General features: G+C 39.8%; 1 protein-coding gene across 1 annotated transcript in view; it reads right to left on the reverse strand.

Annotated features, from left to right (window-relative positions):
* KCND2 (potassium voltage-gated channel subfamily D member 2) overlaps positions 1–21,398 on the reverse strand; it is a 269,365-nt gene extending 247,967 nt beyond the window's left edge. The window contains exons 1-2 of the mRNA XM_082056544.1: positions 21,316–21,398; positions 18,986–20,159 (exon numbers count right to left, since the gene is read on the reverse strand). Of these exons, the coding sequence (XP_081912670.1) occupies positions 18,986–20,100 (1,115 nt within the window). The 5' untranslated portion in view covers positions 20,101–20,159; positions 21,316–21,398. The remainder of the gene's footprint in view (positions 1–18,985; positions 20,160–21,315) is intronic.
* Positions 21,399–22,056: the final 658 nt, after the last annotated feature.

Raw genomic sequence — 22,056 nt, forward strand, 5'->3', positions numbered from 1 at the left:
AGTAAAACTATCTCTGTACAAAACAAAAATGGAAGAAGACCTAAAAAAGACCACACAAAAAAAAGGAAGATTTATTGTTTAGTATCTTCTGAATGTTACTGTAAAACAGCAAAAGTGGGATACTGTTCACAATTTAAGACACCCACATTTTAGTAACTAGCACACTAAATTGATAATTGTTCACAAAAACAGCTAGAACATATCTGTTGGTTTTACATGTACTGCTAAAAGAGAACTGGCACCATAAAATACTAAACCCCACAAGTTTTTAGCTTTTCTGTCACATCTCAGTGCATTTAATATCCTTCTGTCATATTATTTATGACTTCACAAAGAAACCAGTTATTTCCCATTATCTCTTCAATAAATAAGTAAAGCAGAGCATGCTGCAGCGCTACCATTCGTTAATGAGATGCCTACAAAATCGTCACGGTGACTAGTCTCAGAAGCTTGCGCAGCATCTAACTATTAGAGTTTGCCTCAGCCCTGAAGAGTAATTCCATTTTTTACACATTGATATGTTCCATCCTGACAGCTGAGACACACATTTTGGAGTGGATTACATAAAGTAAGCAAACCTTTCCATGACACATTTAACATTAAAAAAAAAAAAAAATTAAAACTGTTTTCAGTGCTTTCATTGACATTTCCACCAGTCTATCATAAGGAAAGCAGGTCAAAGCTTTTATGTTGGATTTCATGTGGGAAAAATCCAACACTCCGCTCCCTATTGGACTGAGTTCTTTTGAAGGTATGAACTAAGGACATAGAAATGTTAGATTATATACTGTAAGATATAACTAGAATCCTGATCTAAAGCCCACTGAAGAAAATGAAAGAATTTCCATTAGCTTCTGTCAGCTTTGCCTCCAAACCCAAATGCTGGTAAAAATAATTAACCTTTTCTACCCATTTGTCTATATTGCTGCTTAGAAAGCAAATGCATAGGTGAAAAATGCTCCTCTTTTGTATTAGATCAATAAGACTTTCACACATGAAAATAAACTGGCATAAAACTACCTCTATTTTTATAAAACAAAATATTGCCAATATTTTTCAAATACAGTAGGTATGTTTTCCCCTACAGTTTCTAGTGGCCTCTTTTCTCATAAGACATAGTATTCATTATGTATATTTCTTTAGTTTTATTTACCATAAGTTGTCTCATTTCATTTCACTAGTTTGTAATAGTTCTATAATATTCCTCGGTGTCTTTTTTTCTTCTAGCAATATTTTATACTTTTGAATATCATTTCAGCTGTGTTTTCCACTGTTTATTAAATGCACTATCAAGGACAGAAGATTTAAATGCTGTACATTTTGTGTGTTTTCCCTCATTCTATTCAATTAGCAGAAAAATATTTACTCATGACTCTTTCAAGACGTGTACAGGGGCTATTGTAATATAACCATAGTGCCTCAAGACATATAGGTATATGAATTTAAGTTCTGAGGTGACCTGTTCAACAGATGGTGTCCTTTCTCCTGAGAAAGACGCTGTCACTACGAGTCAGGTAGAAAACAAAGATACCTTTGATGTGTGCATGCAGGTTTTTGCAAGTGAGCTAGGGTTGAAGCTACCATTGTAGTGAATGAATCTAGAGAGTGATCTAGCTCACCTGAAATTAGACATGTATATTTGATTACTTCACCTGGGGTCTTATTTAGACACTCCTAAATTCTGTTCTTTTTTTCTCCAGTTGTGTGATTCAAAAGGAACAGAGGAAAATCAGCACTATTTACATATGAGATAAGGAAAAAAGAATTTCTCATGGAGAAAAGGAAATCAGATATGACTCACAAAATTCCTGGAAAATGCCATCAGAAAAACTTTTTTACTCAACAATTCATGTTAGACAATGAGGATAAAGATTTGTGTTTATCCACAAAACTCATTTACACATGCTATATGATTACTGTTTAATAAGCCATTTCCTTCCATGAAACAGTTGTGAATATGCATGAAGTCACTCATGCAGTGCATCCTTGCCAACAAAGCTGCAATGTGCTCTTCAACTGAGTAAAATCCAAGAGTAAAGCCTTCTTCCCTCAGTCCTTCTTCCAGGTTTCTCAGATTATTGGCATTCATGTCTCACATCAGAAAAACAAACAAACAAACAAAATACCTGCAAGTTTATTTGTCTTTCATTAAACAAATTATTTAGTTAATGGTCATCATATATGGGAGGAACTTAAGAAAGTGTGGGCCTTCTCACTGGGAGTGATGGATTTGAATATGGAAAAGCAAGCAAATATAGAAGTGCATATAATAATCACTGTGCTGTTGATACGTATGGGTCTTAGCCAGCCATTCATTTTAACTGTTTGACAGATTCTTCTTTGGAAACTGAGTATTTCTTCTTTCTGCCCATTTTACCTATAACCACATCCTAATGTAGTTAAGCAGGACAATCCCGAAGTATAGGCAGAACTATCAGTTTAGAAGTCCTTTATATGAGCAGGATAATGAGGACATATAATATATGGCACATTTTTCACCAACTATTTTAGTAAACAGATCAACCAACAGATAAAACATTTATTGCTCTAAATAGCACTGTTATATCAGTCCAAAATTAGTTACATCAGGCTCTGGCTGTCATGTTCTCTGATGCTATTAATGTGTGATATACTTTCAAGGCTGCCTGAAAGTTTCTATGAGTTAACAAGACCTTGGTAAGCTAAGGAAAACAAAAAACTATGCCAACTTATTCCCTTTTCAGCTGTAAGAAACTCTGAGCAAATTCTCTACTCCAATGTTGATTATGACCAATTTCTGTGAACTACTCGCGGAGGGATCCCATGTATGACTCAGCCTCCATGTTACCAGAGGAGATGCTGTATACTTGCTTCCCACAAAGAGTTTCCTCTTGATAAACTGCAGATAGAACAAACCTGTTACATCAGAAGCTGGAATCTATTATCTTACTCTTTTTTCTCATGGTGAAACTATGCTTCGATAAATATAACTAAACTTTGTCTTTTGCTTTTTTCAGACTGTCTGAGTATAAGGTATTGCAGGAATTCCTGTTGTACTGCCATGGAGTTTGGTTTAAATCCTTAGAGTTTCAGATAATTCAAATAAATAATTGTTGTCCTGGTCAATATCTTGCTAGAAGTTGTTCATACACAAGCGTGAAGCAAAGTCCTCTCAGGTCAAGTCCAAGACTCTAATTGATTTTCATGGGCTTTAAATCAAGTGAACAGCACTAAATCCTGCAAGGCATTCAACACTCCCAGCTGCTACAGTATTTATTTGTCTTCTATTGAAATGCTTCTTAAGTGTTTTGAAGATGACATAAGTTCTCGTCACCTTGTAGATTACAACCTTTGATTATATAAATAGCTGAACAAAATAGTAATGTAAGAAACAACTGCCAGTTTAAAGCAGCTGTTTTCCTATTTGCACAGTTTTCAAGCTCTATGATATTCTTGGACCTTCTGAACCTTTGGTACTTAGGAATAGCTGTCTTTATATATTGCCCACGACTTCTTGAAATAATTTAGGAAAAAAATATAAAACATTTTTTTTCTGTAATCTAAGCCTGATCCAACCCACAGTTAAGTCATTTCCCTTAACTGAGAACCTGAGAGGGTGAGATGATGGAGCCATCTAGCCTAACATCCCATCAGTGGCTAGAAGCAAATGACATGGGTATGACATAAGCAAAGGTAAGAAAATAGTGATACTTCCCCCATTATACCTTCTCAGCTTTCAGCAATCTGAAGCTTAAGGACTTTCCAAGGCAGATGTTGTAACTTTCGCATTTGATACCCATTTGATTGGGGTCTTCTGTCATTATTTTTTCTAGTTGTTTTGCAGTCAAAATAGAATAGAACAGTAATGACTGGAAAGAGGCCTTACATCATAAGATGAAATTGTTCTCTCACAGCATTGCTTCTTAAAAATATTCTCCATTCTATGTATGGATGAAAAGTCAAAATTGCTTTGAACTGAAATTCAAAAAGCAATTCAGATCAAACAAACCAAATGTGTCATCTCATTTTCTACATTTCCAAACAAAAATGAAAAAAAAAGAAAAAGTGGTTTTCATTCATAATTTTTTGGAAACGGAAAACTCATAAGTTATATTTTCTAACTGCATCTTGCTTTTATCAAAGTCTTACTTAAGAAAAAAAAGTTACAAAGAGCTTACAAAGAGCTCTTGATGCAATATTGTGATATTTCTAGAAGAAGATAAGGTTTCTTTTGGAAAAAAATTCTAGATACTTAACTGAACACATTCACTTTATCTTCATATTAACTTAGTCTAACTGCAAAAGTTCTTAGCACTCTTAATAATACTCTGATCTAATTCAGTAAACAGAATCAATACAAAAGTTATAAATTCTTATACTATAACAATGAAAACTTGTGAACAGGTATAATGCTATTCCACCTCCCACCACAAATCTGTTGTAGTGAACCTGCCTGGGAGAACACAGTATATGGAAGAGTTAGTGGTCCACTAAAAGTGAAACTGGGTAAGCCTGGTAGGCCTGTGCTGCATGTCCATCCTACCCTTCATGCTGGGCTGTGCTGCACAAATATCTTGTACACAGGATAAACCTGACCAGATCACAGTATCACAGTATCACAGTATCACAGTATCACAGTATGTTTGGGATTGGAAGGGACCTCAAAAGATCATCTAGTCCAATCCCCCTGCTGGAGCAGGAACACCTAGGTGAGGTCGCACAGGAACATGTCCAGGCGGGTTTTGAATGTCTCCAGAGAAGGAGACTCCACCACTTCCCTGGGCAGCCTGTTCCAGTGCTCTGTCACCCTTACTGAGAAGAAGTTTCTTCTCAAATTTAAGTGGAACCTCTTGTGTTCCAGCTTGATCCCATTACCCCTTGTCCTATCATTGTTTGCCACCGAGAAGAGCCTGGCTCCATCCCCATGGCACTCACCCTTTATATATTTATAAACATTAATAAGGTCCCCCCTTAGTCTCCTCTTCTCCAAACTAAAGAGACCCAGCTCCCTCAGCCTTTCTTCATAAGGGAGGTGCTCCACTCCCTTAATCATCTTGGTTGCCCTACGCTGGACCCTCTCCAGCAGTTCCCTGTCCTTCTTGAACTGAGGGACACAGAACTGGACACAATATTCCACATGTGGTCTCACCAGGGCGGAGTAGAGGGGAAGGAGGACCTCTCTCGATCTACTAACCACCCCCCTTCTAATACAGCCCAGGATGCCATTGGCCTTCCTGGCCACAAGGGCACAGTGCTGGCTCATGGTCATCCTGTTGTCCACCAGGACCCCCAGGTCCCTTTCCCCTACACTGCTCTCTAATATGTAATCTCCCAACCTATACTGGAACCTGGGGTTGTTCCTGCCCAGGTGCAGGACTCTACACTTGCCCTTGTTAAATTTCATCAGGTTATTCCCCGCCCAACTCTCCAGCCTGTCCAGGTCCCGCTGGATGGCAGCACAGCCCTCCGGCGTGTCAGCCACTCCTCCCAGCTTGGTGTCATCAGCAAACTTGCTGATAGTACACTCAATTCCCTCGTCCAAATCATTAATGAATATATTGAATAATATTGGCCCCAGCACTGACTCCTGGGGCACTCCACTAGATACTGGCCTCCAACTAGACTCCGCACCATTGACTACCACTCTCTGGCTTCTCTCCCTAAGCCAGTTTGCAACCCACCTCACTACTCTATTGTCTAGACCACACCTCCTCAACTTAGCTGTGAGGATGCTGTGGGAGACTGTGTCAAAGGCTTTACTGAAGTCAAGGTAGACCACATCCACCGCTCTGCCATCATCCATCCACCTTGTTACATTCTCATAAAAGGCTATGAGGTTGGTCAAGCCATGCTGACTGCCCCTAATAACCCTCTTATCCTTGATATGCCTTGAGATGGCACCAAGGACAAGCTGTTCCATTACTTTCCCAGGGACAGAGGTGAGGCTGACCGGTCTATAATTACCCGGGTCCTCCTTCTTGCCCTTTTTGAAGACTGGAGTGACATTTGCTTTCCTCCAATCCTCGGGCACCTCTCCCGTTTCCCAAGACTTGGCAAAGATCATTGTAATCGAGGAGCCTGCAAGTAGTTCAGTAATGGCAACTACACCACTCAGGTGGCCTTAGCTTTATCTAAAAGTGCAACAAGAAATTCTCATGAGAACATCCTTTATGAAGACAGTTGTTTGACTCTAATAAATAAAATGATAAACAAACAGATAAATAAGCAAATCATATAACAGTGTAAAGGACCAAAAAGAAGGATTTTCTCTTCACGGACAGGGTCTGTGCAGCATATCATGGAAAAATCCAGCCAACACTACATGAATGCATGGTTTGTAGCATCTGAGAGAGTATAAGATTTACTAGCTATCTATACTACTCTTTTCACTCTATCTTATTAAAACAGATATTTTATTAAACCATTTGCTGTTAGGTCTTTCTTGTTGAGATCCAGAAAGAATCCTGCACCATCTCACTCTCGCCCCACTTCCCACCACCCCACCCTGGTGCAGAACACCAGTCACTATCATGCTGCTCTCTTGAAGGACTAGCAATTTGCATTTCTAACACTGTATTCAGCTTTTTCTCAACTTCCAGTAAACTAGTTAGGTAAACAATTTATCTGCAGACATGTTGCTAGAGTCCGTGTTGTCAATCTGTTTCTTAAGACAGGGGGAAAGTGGTAGGCATATTAAAAGTATTCCTTCAAGTCTCAGAAGTGTGTAAATAGACTTGTCTTCATACAAGGATTTGTTCCAAGAGCAACTTCAAAACAGGCAAAAAACTTAAGAAAAAGCATACATTCTCTCCCATCAACATTATCTGCCTTCAAGTTTATAAAAAGCGTTTACTTGAACAGCAAATGGAAGTACTATTTTTTTAAATATAGTTAAATCTAAATTAATTTCCTCAAATTATGAGACAACCACTGTTTCCCCCCAAAGGAGAAGTTAACTTTCTGTAGTGGTACAGGATAGCACTTTTGCTTTAGAACTTGTTTCTTCTGCAGTTTATTCATGTCTTTCCACAGGAAAAAAAAAAAAAAAGTTAAAAAAAAAGGTTAATATGCCTTTTAATGCATAAAGGAAAATAATTTCATGAAATCTCACACAAAGAGTAACATACTGAACAAAATGTAGCTATTTCACACTAGTATAGAACTGCACTAGCTGGCAAATTTGAGATTTGCTGCTCTGGAAAAGCAGAACATGAAGATGAACTAAAATGAGTTAAACCAAATCATTGTCAATAACAGGATGTCATACCAAATTACAGAATATCCTCACCAGAGAGGCTGGCATGATTTGAAGAGGAGTGAACAAAGTTCAGAAGGCAAAAGAGAAAGACATAAACTCTGAAGCAATTTTGACCATAACCCTCCCTCGTGGCCCTCAAGCTTCTGCACTGCTCCAGTCTGGAGGCAGCTTTAAAGCAAATGGTCATTTTTAAATTGAAGTAAATATGAAAATTAATACTGATATGAGGAGAGTATCCCTGCTGCAATTTAGTTTAGTGTGTATCTAAGATTTTCAGTCTACTTCAGAGCTATGCACTGGCAATGCCCAGCTGCAATCTAGAGCTCTGACACCTCGTGGAAGACACTAGAATAATGACATGGGGGAACATGCCTGACACCCCTCCATCAGGGAAGTAAATATATTTGTCTGGAGGCACTTTAAAATGGAGTGGTGAAACAGTTAAGACCAACATGTGAATCAGTTGAACAGGAAGAACAACGGGAATAGTTTACAACCCATTGAAGTTAAGGTTTTCAAGCTCTCCCTATCTTAATTCAAAAGCAGTGCTATTGGGAGAACGACTTCTTTCCTGCAGAAAATTACAACAGATACTTATCCAAGTGTTTCTTGCAGTCCTCTAGAGGTTTTTTCTAAACCAGCAGGACCACTAAAACTCCTTAGTATTTTTTTAAATGTAATTTCTTTGTGTGTTGCTTGGAAAAGGCAAAGAAATTGGCAAAAGCACTGAAGAAGCCTTGAGAGTTACACAAAACAAGAATTTTTGAGTTTAAATGTGGCAGACATACTGTCTTTTTGATAAAGTGGGAATTGTCATCAAATCCCAAGCACGCACTCTGCTATGATCTTTGAAAGGAATATGTTATGGGCCTTTCAGAGTTATATAACTGGGAACAAGGAGGCTAGACCAAACTAGCTAGACACGAAGACTGGGATTTATCTCATCCATCTCACTTGGTATTTAAATATTTAAGTCTCTGCTAATCATAATAAATTTCACTTATACTCAGTGCCGAGGAATGAGCACCTCCAGCTGCCTGCTTCTCTTCATTACTTCCTAAGTGAAACAAGGATGACTAGTTCAGAAGGATTTAACTTTTGAAGGAGTAAGGGCTTAGAAATACCTCCCAGAGATGGTAAGCAACTGGCAGAGAAATAAGTTTGCATTCCACCTCCAGATTCTTCTACAATAATTTAATTATACAGTGTGTCCTGATTGTCCCTTTTTTTTTTTTAAAAAAAAAAAAAAGGATATCGGATATCGTACTTGTCTCCTTTAAAAGAGTTGTATGTCCTGATTGTCTCCTTTAAAAACCCCCACATCTAAGATACAATCCATAAATTTTGTAGCCATATCCTTGCACACGAACATAGGCATTGGAAGAAGAACTGTATACAGGCAGCATGGAAGGCGTATTTAAGGAAACCTTTCTGCTGTATTTGGATTTGTTTGCTTTGAAAACAAAGGGGCTTCTTGGTATAGCTAGTGAGCTGGAAAATGGGTATCAGAAAGTATATTAAGGCAGAAGATACCCCACTTACACTAAAGAGATGAACCAACCTGTTTTCAGCCTTTTGATAGGAGTGTCTTTCAAATCCACTTTTAAGGATCCAAATCCATAGTTCAAAACATTGCCGTGTCCAGTATTCCACATCATCTAGCATCTTTCTCTGTATTTATTTAATTTGTTTGTGAAGATGTAGCAAACAGTGCACACTAGATGTGGCAGCTACATAGAGAAATAAGGAAAGCTCACATACCTTCTGGAAAGGTGTTGCAAAAAAACCACGGTCTTTTTCCTACTGCATTGACAAACTCACTCCGTGGATCCCTGTCTGACACACCTCACACTGTACTCATGGTGTGAAGAGGGCTTGGGGCAAACAGTGGCCAGGAGGCAGCTGCATCCAAAGCAATTTGTGCAGTTCACTCCAGACGCTCCCTTTTCTGTCGTGTCCTAGAGACCTGCGGCAAAACTGCTTTCTATCTCCCTCTCCCACAGCTAGGATTTTATCTTACACATGTGAACTGCTGCACAAGGGTGTCTGTATTTTAAAATCACTGGTTGCATGTGCCAGACGCAACTAGTCAGCATCATCTGTGGTCTGCAGCTGTGCCTGTCCACAGAGGAGCAAGGCTGTCATGGCTGTGCCAGGATGGCAGGAGGCTGAACCGTGCTGACGGGCTCACCAGCATGAACAGCAACTTTGCTTCTCCCATGAATGATTTAATGTATTAAATTTCAAAACTTGGGGCCTTGGAAGGAAAGGAACTGTATATTAAATGAATTATAATGGTTGCAGTCTTACAGCAGGCAGTATTTCTGCAATGATCTGACTGACATAAGGTGAAGGGAGAGGGGTGCTAAAAGTGTCACATAGTCCAAGAAGGACAGTGTATGTATCACATATTACACGTTTTTTGTAAGGAGCTTCATTTACAATATTTCCTTCTAAAACTCAACACTTTGTGACACAGATTAACATCCTATAGGTTGATTACTCTGTTCACAAGCAAATTAGACAAAACTTGAGCTTCCCTTTCACTTGGAAAATAAGTAATACTGAGCTTGTCAAATCATTAAGCCAGTCTGTGGATAGATTTGCTCTAAACTGTCTGAGGGGAAGCTCCACTTTGTAGTCCTTGCGGTTTTCCATACAGATGCCAAAAAGGCAAAAACTAACTAAAGTCTCAATCACTGTAGAGTTTACAATGCAAATATTCAAAGATTCTTTTTATATAAATACATATCAAATATAATAAATAGCTGCACCTACAACTTATCTAGCTCTTATTAGGTGTACAAGAATAGGTGCATATATTCTGTATAGTTCTGCCTGTCCCTAGTCCTTGATATACATGACTCAACAGGGATTTGATCATATGAACAAATGCCTCAATAATGAATGCAAACCAAAAAGCTTAGAAAAGATAACAATTCTCAGTTCTGTAAGTGATACAAGACACCATGGTATTTAAATTAGAAAGCTGCTGTTAAAAGGAGTTGTTACTAAAGATTTTTGGTACTGATGTGGTTTCAACAGAAAGACCACAATTCCTAACCTGCTATTTACCAAAAATGTAGTGATTAGATATCCTTAAACAAAAAAGTATATACTCTCTTCACAGATTTTGGAAAGCATCTGCAACCTCTGCTTTTCATTCCTCTGTGGGAAGCAGGAGAGTTTGGGGACCAGCATGTTGCAGCTGTAATCCACCGTGTCAAAGAGCATCAATTTTGTTCCTAAGCAACCCTGCACAGTGCAGTAGTTGCTGTCCATAGCTGATAAGGATGCACAGAGAATTGTTAACTGGCTGCAAGTGGGAGAGATGAAAGTTACAGAAACTGAAAGTAAGGCCACTAACACAGTAATAAAATTCCTCTTTTGGGTTATTAAAAAAAAAAAAAAAAAAAAAGGAGATGAACAGCAACAACAATGAAAAGTTAAGGATCCTACTCACATTATATCTGCTCTCATACAGAACACTCCTCTGGTTCATCTTACTGAAAGAAGCAAGCAGTTAGGATGCAGCACACACATTTAGACTGTGAGCTATTACACAATGTTAAATTATGTCCTTCACAACCTCACAGTCTGACTCTCAGCGATTTCCAAGGAATGTCTGGATGGCCAAGCTTGCAAGTGATAACTTGAAAGACTGTTCCCTGTGTATCAGCCAAAACATTTTGAGAATCTGCCAATACAATGCAAAAAACTCCATGTCTCTTAACACACATTTGAAGAAAGTTGGATTTGGCCTTAAAATATTTTTTTTCAAAAAAAATTTATCAAAGCATGTTAATATATTAACATAAAAATAGATCATTATAAGTACCTTTATGAAGTTGCAGTTACTTCTTTATCCAAGGTGATTTAAAACTGTAGTGGAATATACTTACTTTATTTTAATTTACCAAAGTACTTAGACTAATTAAATAAATTCCTAGAAGTTTATATTGTCTGTTATACTAGAAGTTTTATCTATTTAAGGAAACTGAGTCTTCAATAATCAAGCAGACAAATTTATTTATGTAGATATGGATTTTATACTAGTTTTATTTTAATGTTAATATCATGTTATATTAGATCACACATTGAAAAAATTATACATGTGTTCTTAATATTAGGAGTTCTGCTTCGTATGTTAATTTTTGATCTGAAGCTTTAGTGCAAGTGGTAGTACAAAGCTGAGTTAGGCACCATCTGGTTAAGAGTCAACTCACAAATCACAATGTTAAGATCAAATAAGTTATCCCCTGAATGCTTTACATTACTCGTTCAGACATAATAACTTTTATTTTTTCTTGAATTACTAATGCCTCTTAAGAATACCATACACTCAGCTGTCTATCATCTCCTTTTAAGGGGTTATATGACTAGGGCATATTGTATTTTAGCAAGACCTGAATCCTTGCAAGATCCATTTGATTTTGATAGAGTAGGACATACCCAGAGTCTCAGTACAGCACCCATCCTAGCAGTTAGACTTGTGTACATAGTTTTGTAAGGTGACTAGGTACCTAGTTTCCCAGCTTGCTTGCTTTCAGTTGTTCTTGTTTGTGTTTTGAAGCACCTAAGCCTCTTTGAGAATTCAAGCTGGGTGCCCATCTGCCTCTCTAGATACCTAAACACCTTTAAAAAACTTTCTTGCAGTGTTTAGCTTCTATAAACTAACAAAGCCAGGAGATTTCTGTGTCTGTAAGACTTGATTTCACCAAGCCAACTAGATCAAAGAAACAATAACATGGATAAAACTGAAAACCTGGGGATGAAATGCAAAATACTGCTCCTAAATACTTCAAATATGCAAAAAATGACTCTGTTCATATTCATAACATTTTTGTATGTATTTAGGCAACTTCTCCTTTTCTGTAACAGTGCAGGATCAGGCCCTAAATGAGTACATTTACCCAGTGCCTCCAAAGGCTTTCACCTTCAGGATAGAGACCTGCAGACAAGTAGGGAACAATATTGTGCAGTGGAATAGAAGAAAGGAAACTGTTTTTCTAAATACACAAAGAACACAATTGCTTAAATGAATAATATCTTTGTATCTTTAATATTTACACAAATAGTCTTTTAATGTTTTGTTAGCTTTTGTACATGCACTTATCTGCCAGAATCTGAACTGATGGTAGTAGGAACTCCGTACTGATGACTGGATACATTAAGATATGCCTTCTAATAAAGCACAAGGTGTGTCTACACTGGTATGAGAAAAAGAGTGAGGTCTTATTTGAATCATAATAGAGATGAATCTTGTTGCATTTTTTTTAAATGAAGCTAAAATATTCTAGGACTGATGTATCAGGCACATGATCTTCATATGTGCTCATGTTTAAATTTTAGCATTCATACACCAGATGCCTGAGCAAATATTCGTATCCAGTATTTTTCTACAGAACACTTACACCTGTTGCATATCAGGTGACCTAGTCAAAAGCACTATTTTTTATTTCATCTCAATTCACATTCATTTACCTCTATGCTGCGGAAATAATGCAAATTTGTGTACTTTGATTAAAATTGATTTTTTTTTTTTGTCAAAACAAAACTGGTAACTTTTTTACTCAACAGGAGGATATAAAATATTACCAGATGCACAAGAAGATCAAAATCATGTGCTTCAGCAAAAAATACTTAAATAATGGTAGAATTTGGGTTACTAATTGTTACAGGGGTCAAAGTCTAAGCATGGTAACTATTATTGTTCCAGGAAATTTAGCATAGAGCTATCATTTCAAAGTACTGCATAGGAATTTAAATACCTTTCCTCCACTGCATGAGCAATGCAGAAAAAAAGACGTTTTAAAGACTATGTCTTGCACAAAAATCTGTGTTCCCATCTATTGCCCGATAAATGATAGGTACAGAAATATGCAGAATCTTTTCCATCACTGTCAGCTCTGTTGTCAGGTAACTGATGAAACCTGATAAGGCTGAATCTAAACTTTGTTTCTGCATTTCTAATTTATACTCCCTCTTTTGAACAAGCTATCTACTTAACCCCTGCTGAGCCAGATTCTTCTCTTCTCAGTTTACTGTGACACAAATTATGAACTGCTGCCAGTGAACTACAGTGGTGTAAAAATAAAATAATAGTAGTTAATTAGATTTTCTTTCAAATGTCTGAGAAGTTAATAGTCATCTTGAAGTTAGAAGATGTTGTCAACCTACTTTGGATAATTGTTTTATTCTGCAGAATTTATAAGTTCCATTTCCAGATTTTTTTTCACAGTAGTACTATTTCTAATACTGTACTCATAGATTTATATGGCTTTTATATTGCAAATTTTTCTTCTTAGACAAAGGCACAATGATGTAAGTCAAATACAGATTGTCATCACTCAGTTTGAACTTCTTGGGTTATATCACTTAAGGATTTTACTAAAATCACAATATTCGCAGAGGACTAGCTGAATGATAGGCCATAATTAATAGATCAGGCACCAGTCATAATTACTCTCTGAGTCGATTTATTCTGCTGTACTAAGTCAGCGTATTTCTCTGCTGCATCCCAGCCCACACCAATCTCATTGTTCTTATGCTTGACACACAATAAAAGCAAGGAAACAAAATTCCATCTGTTTCCATCAAAGGAGCAAATAAATTAGATTCTGAGCAGAAAGATCTTTTTGCTAAGCGTCACCTTCATGCTCTTCATAGCTGAAGTAAGAAAATACATGCTCAAGAAAAATGAGTGAACTAACTCCTGCTCCTCATGGAGTTCTTCAGAATTTTTTTGAACAGGAAAGCTGGTCCCTAGTGCAACTAAGTAAGACTATAATGACTCTTGTTCTCTGTCAAGCCAACAACAGCTCAATACAGTTTAAGTAACCTTTTTATTGGAGAACAAATATTTTTTTTTTTTACTGCCATCAAAATGACCCTCACTTTTCAGTATTTCAAATCCTTCCTGGAGCCCTTATTGAATACCTAGTAATGTGCTTTGAAGATGATTACACTACACTTTGTCCCTCCTCTGTTACATAGTATTCTACCTATTCAGGTTAAACATTTCTGCTGTGAAGAGAAAATAGATTGAGACATCAAACACATTTGTAAAATACAAAATTCACTAGGTTGTATACAAGAACACAAAAATAGAAAAATTCTATTTGAAACAGGGTTGGAAATATCAAACACAAAATGAATAAATGAGCCAATATGCAAGTAAGAGATACAGAAATAATATTCCAACTTTGCTCATCTCTACTTTTGTAATATTTATCATAAAAGTATTTCTAAACTTTTAATAAAATTGTTCACAGAATAAAGATTGCTATTTTTGTGCTCTCTTATAGATTACTGAACTCAATTTTTCTAATACAAGTTCTGAAGACACGGTTATTTTCAAACTAGCATGCAGATGCCATAAGAAGCCAAAGCAGCTCACAATGGTCAGAAAAAGAAAACAAGATAATGTGTGTGGCATTTGGCAAAAAAGTGATGCTGTGGAAATTTTATGATGCTCATAAGGAAAAAATCTATCAAAGAAAGGTCAGAAGAAAAACCTGTTATGAGAAAAGTTCAGGTCAAATGAATGACAATGAAGATGCATGAAAGATTTGATCTAGTGGTGAAGAATGAATGAGGAATCTGAAACAAAGAAACAGAAAAAAATAAAGCCAGAGGAGTCTTAATATGAACATTGAACTTGTCTTGAAGAAGACAAGAAAGCTGCCAAGCCAGCAGAAAAGTCCCCAAACTGTGAAATGTCATAGTTTGAAATAAAAGTGAAGAAAATAAATAGATGGTGTATACCCATAGGGTGCAATATGAATGGAAAAGGAGTGAAGATGGGAGAGAATCGAATGCACAAGAGAATGAAATCTATCACCCTATTTTCCTGTTCACCATTTGAAGCTTTTTGTTGTCACATCCAGTCACCTATTTGATTATAAAGTTTTCAGGGATTTGTATATGTCTCAGATGGGCTTCATCATATGTTAGGGGCTATATTAACAAATAATGAAAATAGTTGCTTTATTTTTTCTGAAAGACACATCTCTAGTTTATGCAGTCAAAACAAATAAATGGTCTCGTGTTTAAGCTTCCCTTCATAAAGTATTGTGTGACTTGACAAAGCTACCCAATGTAAAGCATATAACTATAGAAGTTTAACATAGCAGTAAAATTGCTTTAAAACTAGCCACAGAAGAGCACTATGTTCCTTATATAAGTATAATATCTTTATAAAACATAAACTACACTATAGGTCTGTCTGATTTGGGAAAAAACATTACCTTTACACCATCAAAACCTTATCAGCTATTCCAACTCATCTGCTGGCTATTGACAGGGCAGAAGGAAAGTTTCTATATTATCATGTTATAAGGTGACAGAAGAAAGTGACATAACTGCGTCATTATGTGTGTAGATGTTCACAAGTCCCCATGTTAGTCTGCCAGTCCCAATTTAATAGACTTGTGCTTTTTTTTCTCTGCCAGGTTTTACACTACCCTGTTTCTTGACCTTGATGCCCCTAACTTCTATGCGTTTCATTGTTATCTTGAATCACCAGAAGCTGCTTTGTGACCTCTTTCAATATTATTCTCTTGTCTCTTCTTGTCCCTTGTCCCTACTTCTGCTTTTGTTACAAGTAATACTGATAAAACACAAATTTGAAATTTGAAATCAGACAGCTCAGCTAATGGCAGAGTGCATGCTGTTTTTCTAGAGTCATCTCTTTATCCCTCTCTATCTCTCTCTTTTAGCCTTCATCTTTTTCTCACTCTTTTTCTCTCTTCCTTTGCTCCTTTCTTCCATTTATTTCATATAACATCTCTGAGTACAACTATGTACTTCTTGAGTTGAGCAGACAAGAACAGTTAATAGCTGGGATATCCTTGGATGCTAAAATGTAGTAATATTTGAAATCACTGGCACTCTGCAGAGGAAAATGTAATCTATGTTTTTTAGAGACACTTTAATTGCTCAGCAGTCATGCAGAACTGAGAAATATAGCTCTGCTTCCAAGATAATAACTCCCCAAATTGTAAAGGTCTCTTGCTCAATACCCTTGCTATCTATCAAAATATGAGACTGACACCAAAACTCAAAAGCCCAACTTCATGTTAATCTATTATTCAGTATTAGCTTTCATGTATTTTTGTAATATTTCACATAACCTACTGTGTGCTACTGTCACTTAAAACATAAATACTTCATCTGGTTTTGTTGCTAAAAGAAAAATAGTCGTTCATGTAGAGTCCATTTATATGGCCCTACTTCAGCAAAAACTAAAATTAAAAATGAATGGGAGTTCTATGTTAGTAAATGGACAAGAAGCTTTAGCACAGAGCAAAGGTAGCAATACTACTTGCAATCGGCTTTCATTGACCCTTGCTGTTTGTCCTTTTATTTTCTCTCTTTTTTGTGTGTGTAATTGTTTCATCAACTAAAAAGAGTTCAAAGCTTTTATTATGTTAATTCTATTTAAATCATTCATACATATTTAACATTTAAACATAATCTTTATATAATTATCATGAGTTTACTAAAAGGACTTCATCCAGCTAATGCACTGATTAAAGATTTGTCAGAAATTTGTGATGTCTTTCATGTCTGAACTTATAATTATATGTGAACTTCTGAGGGTGACGCTTTGGATCTCTGTACAACCTGCTCAAAACTTTCTCTGTGCAGGCTACCTTGAAAAATCAGTCAAGCATGAGTGTACTCTTTTTAAACCTTTTTCTTCCGCTCAGGACCTAAATATTGTATGGCTGCATACTTGGAAATAGGTTCTTAGGCTCCATTCAAAGAGATTTTTAATGATGGTCAAATCTCATTAGTACTTTTTAAGATTTTACTTGGTGCAATACCTCAGAGCCTGAAACTATAGCATAATACTCACTTTTTGGTGAAAGAAGCAAACAAATCATATTAATGTCAAGTAGATACCACACCCATGTCATAAACAATCTCAAACTGGTGACAAAATTATGTTCAGTACCATGGACAAGTCCTGCCCAAACTGCCCAGAACAGCAAACGTAACTTACCCAAAAAACACCTTTCCTTGCAAAAAACACAGATCAGATCCTGCTCTTTTATAATAAGATTATACATTCTAAATATTGGTAAATTCTTAAGACCTAATTTGTTGAAATCATCACCATTCTAATTCAAAAATATGTGGCAAAAAGTATCAGCATCACAAAATACAGGACTATGGAATTAGTCAGCATGCATAACTTGTTCCTTCTGCTGACTTGTCCCTTCAGTTTGTCACTACCAGAAGAAAACAAGAACAAAAAAAATCTGGGAACCTGAAAAGGAAATTAAAATCCCCAAAGCTGCTGTCACTCCTTTTTAGCATAACTTGCCCTTACAAGTAGTATGAAATATTTACGATGCACTATTTTTATCTTCATTTGTTACATCACGCTGAAGGTGAAAGCTCTGTATAAAAAATGGTGGCATAAAACAGTCCCTTTATGTTTTTCAATATTTTGTTATGCGTGTTTCCCAACTAAATTACAATTAAACATAATAAAACAACTTTTTCACAGTAGATTAATAATGCGCTTTCATTTTGTTAAATGTAGAAGTTATACTTGTTTAATAAACCTCAGTAGTCCCAACAAGATGTGGAAAAATGTTTGGCTAGTAAAATGATGGGCTTTATCTTCATGAAAGTGAAAAGTTTACCTTTTAATTTCTTTAATTATTAAATAACAAGACAGCTTCTAAAGAATTAACAAATTTTCAGTTTCATAGATGATTCTCTACAGCTCAGAATTAAGAATAGAGCAAAAAATGTTCTTCTTAAATTAGTCAGCCTTCTAAATCCCTGTTATAATTACAGACATATGCATATTACACGTTGGTGCAAAGAATCAGATGGTACACTATGACTCTGGTATCAGAGACTTTGTTAAATAATACTATCTTCCATCCTTCCAGCAAACTGCATTGAGGTCTAATGTCAACAACGGCATTTTTTAACTCCTAATTCTCTAGAAGAACTTATACTGGCATTAGAATTATTTTTTAAGACATATGCTTGATCTGTCTTGTGTCTCACACTTCCTTAGAAAATTTTCCAGAGTCTATCACCAGTCAGTGCAGTTTGACACTTGTCATATACAAGTTACAGATACATAAAAATCAAAGAAAATTTATCCAGTGTCTTAAATAACATCAGGAATAATTTTTGTGAAGATTAAGGTAACTATACCTGGTTTATTTCCATAAAAAAACAAATCACTTTGTAATACTGAACTCAGTATCCAAATATACATCAATATATCAATTCAAACAAAATGGCAGACTTTTAGGTATTACCAAGATAAGAGATCATACTTGGGTTCTCCTTACAGCTATCACTACTTCAGCAACACTCTAACAAGTCCTGTCAGCAAACACACTACTCTACTAAAAATCCACTGATAACTCACAGATATTCATAAAATATTTCAGTTTCACTATCCAAAACCAAATCAAATGTTAGATAAAATTGCAAAGAACCCGAACAGCTTCAAGATTTTGTTTTGTTGTTTACTTTTTCAGTTTATCTGCAGGTTTGTATGTTGGGTTATTTTAACTTGAGCAAAACTTAAAAGTCACTTGCATGTGTAAAACATTTAGAAAGAAGTGATGAGTCATATTTATAAAGTTCTGTAAGAAAAACATACCCTTGCATTTTTTCTAGCAGCATTTTTTTAAAATTGACTATTTTCCGTTTGTGCAAATACACTTGTTGAAACATTGACGGTAACCAAACACCAGCTGCACTTACCCCAGTGTTGTCATGGTGACAATGGTGTACCAAAAGGCTGCAGGGATGCTGGTGAACTTGCTGGCTGATGAACCTTTCTCTGCATAGTACATGACTGTGGCAAAGATGATGATGGCCATAGTGAGTGAAAAGAGGAGGAAGCCTAACTCTGAGGCACAACTTTTCAGGGTGTAGCCCAGGATGCGCAGCCCCTGTGAGTGGCGGGAAAACTTAAAGATCCTGAAGACACGAAAGACTCGTAGTGTCACAAAAGCCCCACTGACATCCTCATTATCTGTCATCACCAGGCCAATGTAATACGGCATGATGGCAACCACATCAATGATACTCATGACACTGCGCACAAATTTGTAGCGACTAGGGGCTGCCAGCAGACGTAGGAGATATTCAACTGTGAAGATCATGACACAGGCAGTATCCAGACAGAAGAAAGCCACAGCATACCTCTCTCCACAGGGCAGCTCCTTGATGCGACCCGGGCTTACCCCGCAGGGCACTGTCTCCACTACATTTGCAATAACAGAGACAGCAATGAAGAAACCAGTGACATAGTAGAAGACCAGAGCCAGTGTACTGGTGTGTGGGTTTTCAAAGGCCCGCCACATCCTCTGTCGAGCTGTCATTGAGGGCAGGGAGCTCTCAGCTGCATGATCCTGATCAGCATCATCCTGCAGACGCTCAGCATTCTCACGCCGGCGATCCTTATACTCCTCATAACAGCAGTCACCAATGATCTCAGGGATGATGCCAAAGAAGGCCAGCTCCTCATCGTAAGCTGAGATGCACTCCTGGCGGGGATAATGAAGCTTCCCAGTACGGTAGAAGTTAAGAATGTGGCGGAAAATGTCAGGGTCCCGATCAAAAAAGTATTGCTGCGTCTCAGGGTGGTAGAAGAAGTCCCGCTCTGAACTGCCCAATAGAGTATCAGGGTAGCGCTCTAAGGTGTCCAGCCACGTCTGGAACTGGATGCCACTCACATTCAGCACAATCAGAGAGTCCTGGCTTCGCTTCCTCTCCTGCCGTGGAGCAGCTGGCATGGGACCTGTGGCCACTGGCATCCATCCTATGGCCGCTGCCCTGGCAAAGGGTAACCAAGCTGCTACTCCTGCTGCCATGGTCCCAAGCAACTACTACAGCTGAGGGAGTCAATCTAGAGACAGTCCTGGTACAGCCACTAAAACAGAGAGGGAAAAGAAAAAAAAAAAGCTCACATATTTTTGAAGCAACAGAATTTCTGACTATTGTTGTGATTAAATGAAAATCTTAGTGCTTCTTTTCTGTTTCCTCCCTTTTTTTCATCCCAGAATACCCCTTCCAGGGGCTGCTTAGCCAGTTAGGATAATAAATCAGGGCACTTGGAAATCAACGTATTCAAAGCAGCTACTCTAGCAGCCAGATCCTTTGGATACAAGGTCCACGCGAGGCCCGTGGACAGAAGGAATGAACCACAAACCGCTGACCCCAGGAGCCGGCTAGTAGCCCCGATGGAGCGGTGCAGCCAGCTGGAAGATTTTCTTCCACGCGCGATGCAGCCAGTACCCCCGCCCCTCCTCTGGCTCCGCTCCGCTCCCCGCCCGCTGCCGGAGCCGGGCCGCGGCCGCCAGCGGAGCCCTTCCCGGGCGGGCTGCAGCGGGGCCGCCCGGCGCCGCCGTCCGCTCGCCGTGGCGAAGCGGAGGAGATGGGCCGGGCGGGCCGCCCCTCCTTCCCCAGCCTCAGCCCCGGAGCGGCAGCGGGACGAATCCTCTCCCTGACCTTGATCGCCGCCCCTGGGACTCCTCCTGACCCCGGCTCAGGGCCGGGGGAGCCGGCGGGGCAGGGGGAGGAGCTCCGGCGGCAGCATTAAACTTTAAGGCAAGTTTTCCTTGTAGGAGATGCGTTGAAGGGTAGAGGGGCGTCGGGGAAGGGGCACCGGGGGGGTGGGGTGCACCCGAGAGAAACGAAGAGGGCGGAAGGGAGTCTCCCCGGGACGGGCAAAGGCTGATCCGGAGAGAGGAGAGCGGGGTCGGGCAGAGCCACGGTGGCGGTGGCGGGGGCAGGAGCTTTGGAGCCACCTGCAGAAGATGGGATGCATGTGGCATCCTCAGGAGCGGCCGAGCGAGCAGCGAAGGGCGAAGCCGGGAGAGCCTGGTGGTGGAGTGGGAGCGGGGCAGTGGCTCCGCGGCGGCGAGGGAGGCCAGCGCGGGCGAAGGACCGCGGGGGCAGGCGCAGGGCAGAAGCCGGGGGTTCCACAGGGGTTTGGTGGTCGGCAGTGGATCATCCCCCCCTCCCGCCTCCTTCCCCTCGGCTTTGCTCTCGCATCCCTCCGAACGTGCCCAGCCTGTGGCACCTACCTGGGAAAGTCTGGCGAGAGCGTTCAGTTGCATAGAGACTTTTGGAAATACGGGCTCTGCCGCTAGATCTCCGCGCCCCGCCGGGAACGGCAGGGAAGTAGTTGCTCCTGAGAAAGCTTGATCACATCCAAAGGGACATCGATAATAAGGCTTTCCCCCACCCCCACCCCCCTCCGCCACCGCCGAGCGCCAAGCAACAAGTTCAAGGGGTGGGTGGGGGGAAAAACAACGTAATCGCGCCTGGCAACTCGGCGGAGCACGTCCTTCCAGGGCGCGGATCCTGCGGCGCGGGGCTGCTGTCAGGCGCGGCTGCGGCCGCTGCCCCTGGCCCTGCCGCGGGGCTGCCGCGGGCTGCGGGCGGCGGCGGCGAGGCCCTGGCGCGGCCGGGGGCGGGAGGGGGGCTTCCCGCTGCCTCCCCCGCGGCGGGCGGGCCATGCCGCCCTGCCGCGCACCGCCGCTGGCGGGCTAGGGGCGCAGGGGCGGGCGGCGCCGGGCGGAGGCAGAGCGGGGCGCGGGGGGGCGCGGCGCGGGCAAGGAGCGCATCTTTCCGCGGGCGGAACAAAGGGGCTGCGGGCGGCTGCGCCGGCGGTGGCAGCGGCAGGGCAGGCGGGGAGTGCCCGTGTGTGTGGGTGTGCGTGTGTGTCTCTGCGGGGCCGGGATCCCGCGGTCCAACCCCTCCGCCAGCAGCGCCGCACAGATCCTCTGGAGTTAGCGGTGTTTCGGGTAGGGATCGAGCGGCGG

This window comes from Streptopelia decaocto (assembly GCF_964273445.1).
Source record: "Streptopelia decaocto genome assembly, chromosome: 1".
NCBI lineage: Eukaryota > Metazoa > Chordata > Aves > Columbiformes > Columbidae > Streptopelia > Streptopelia decaocto.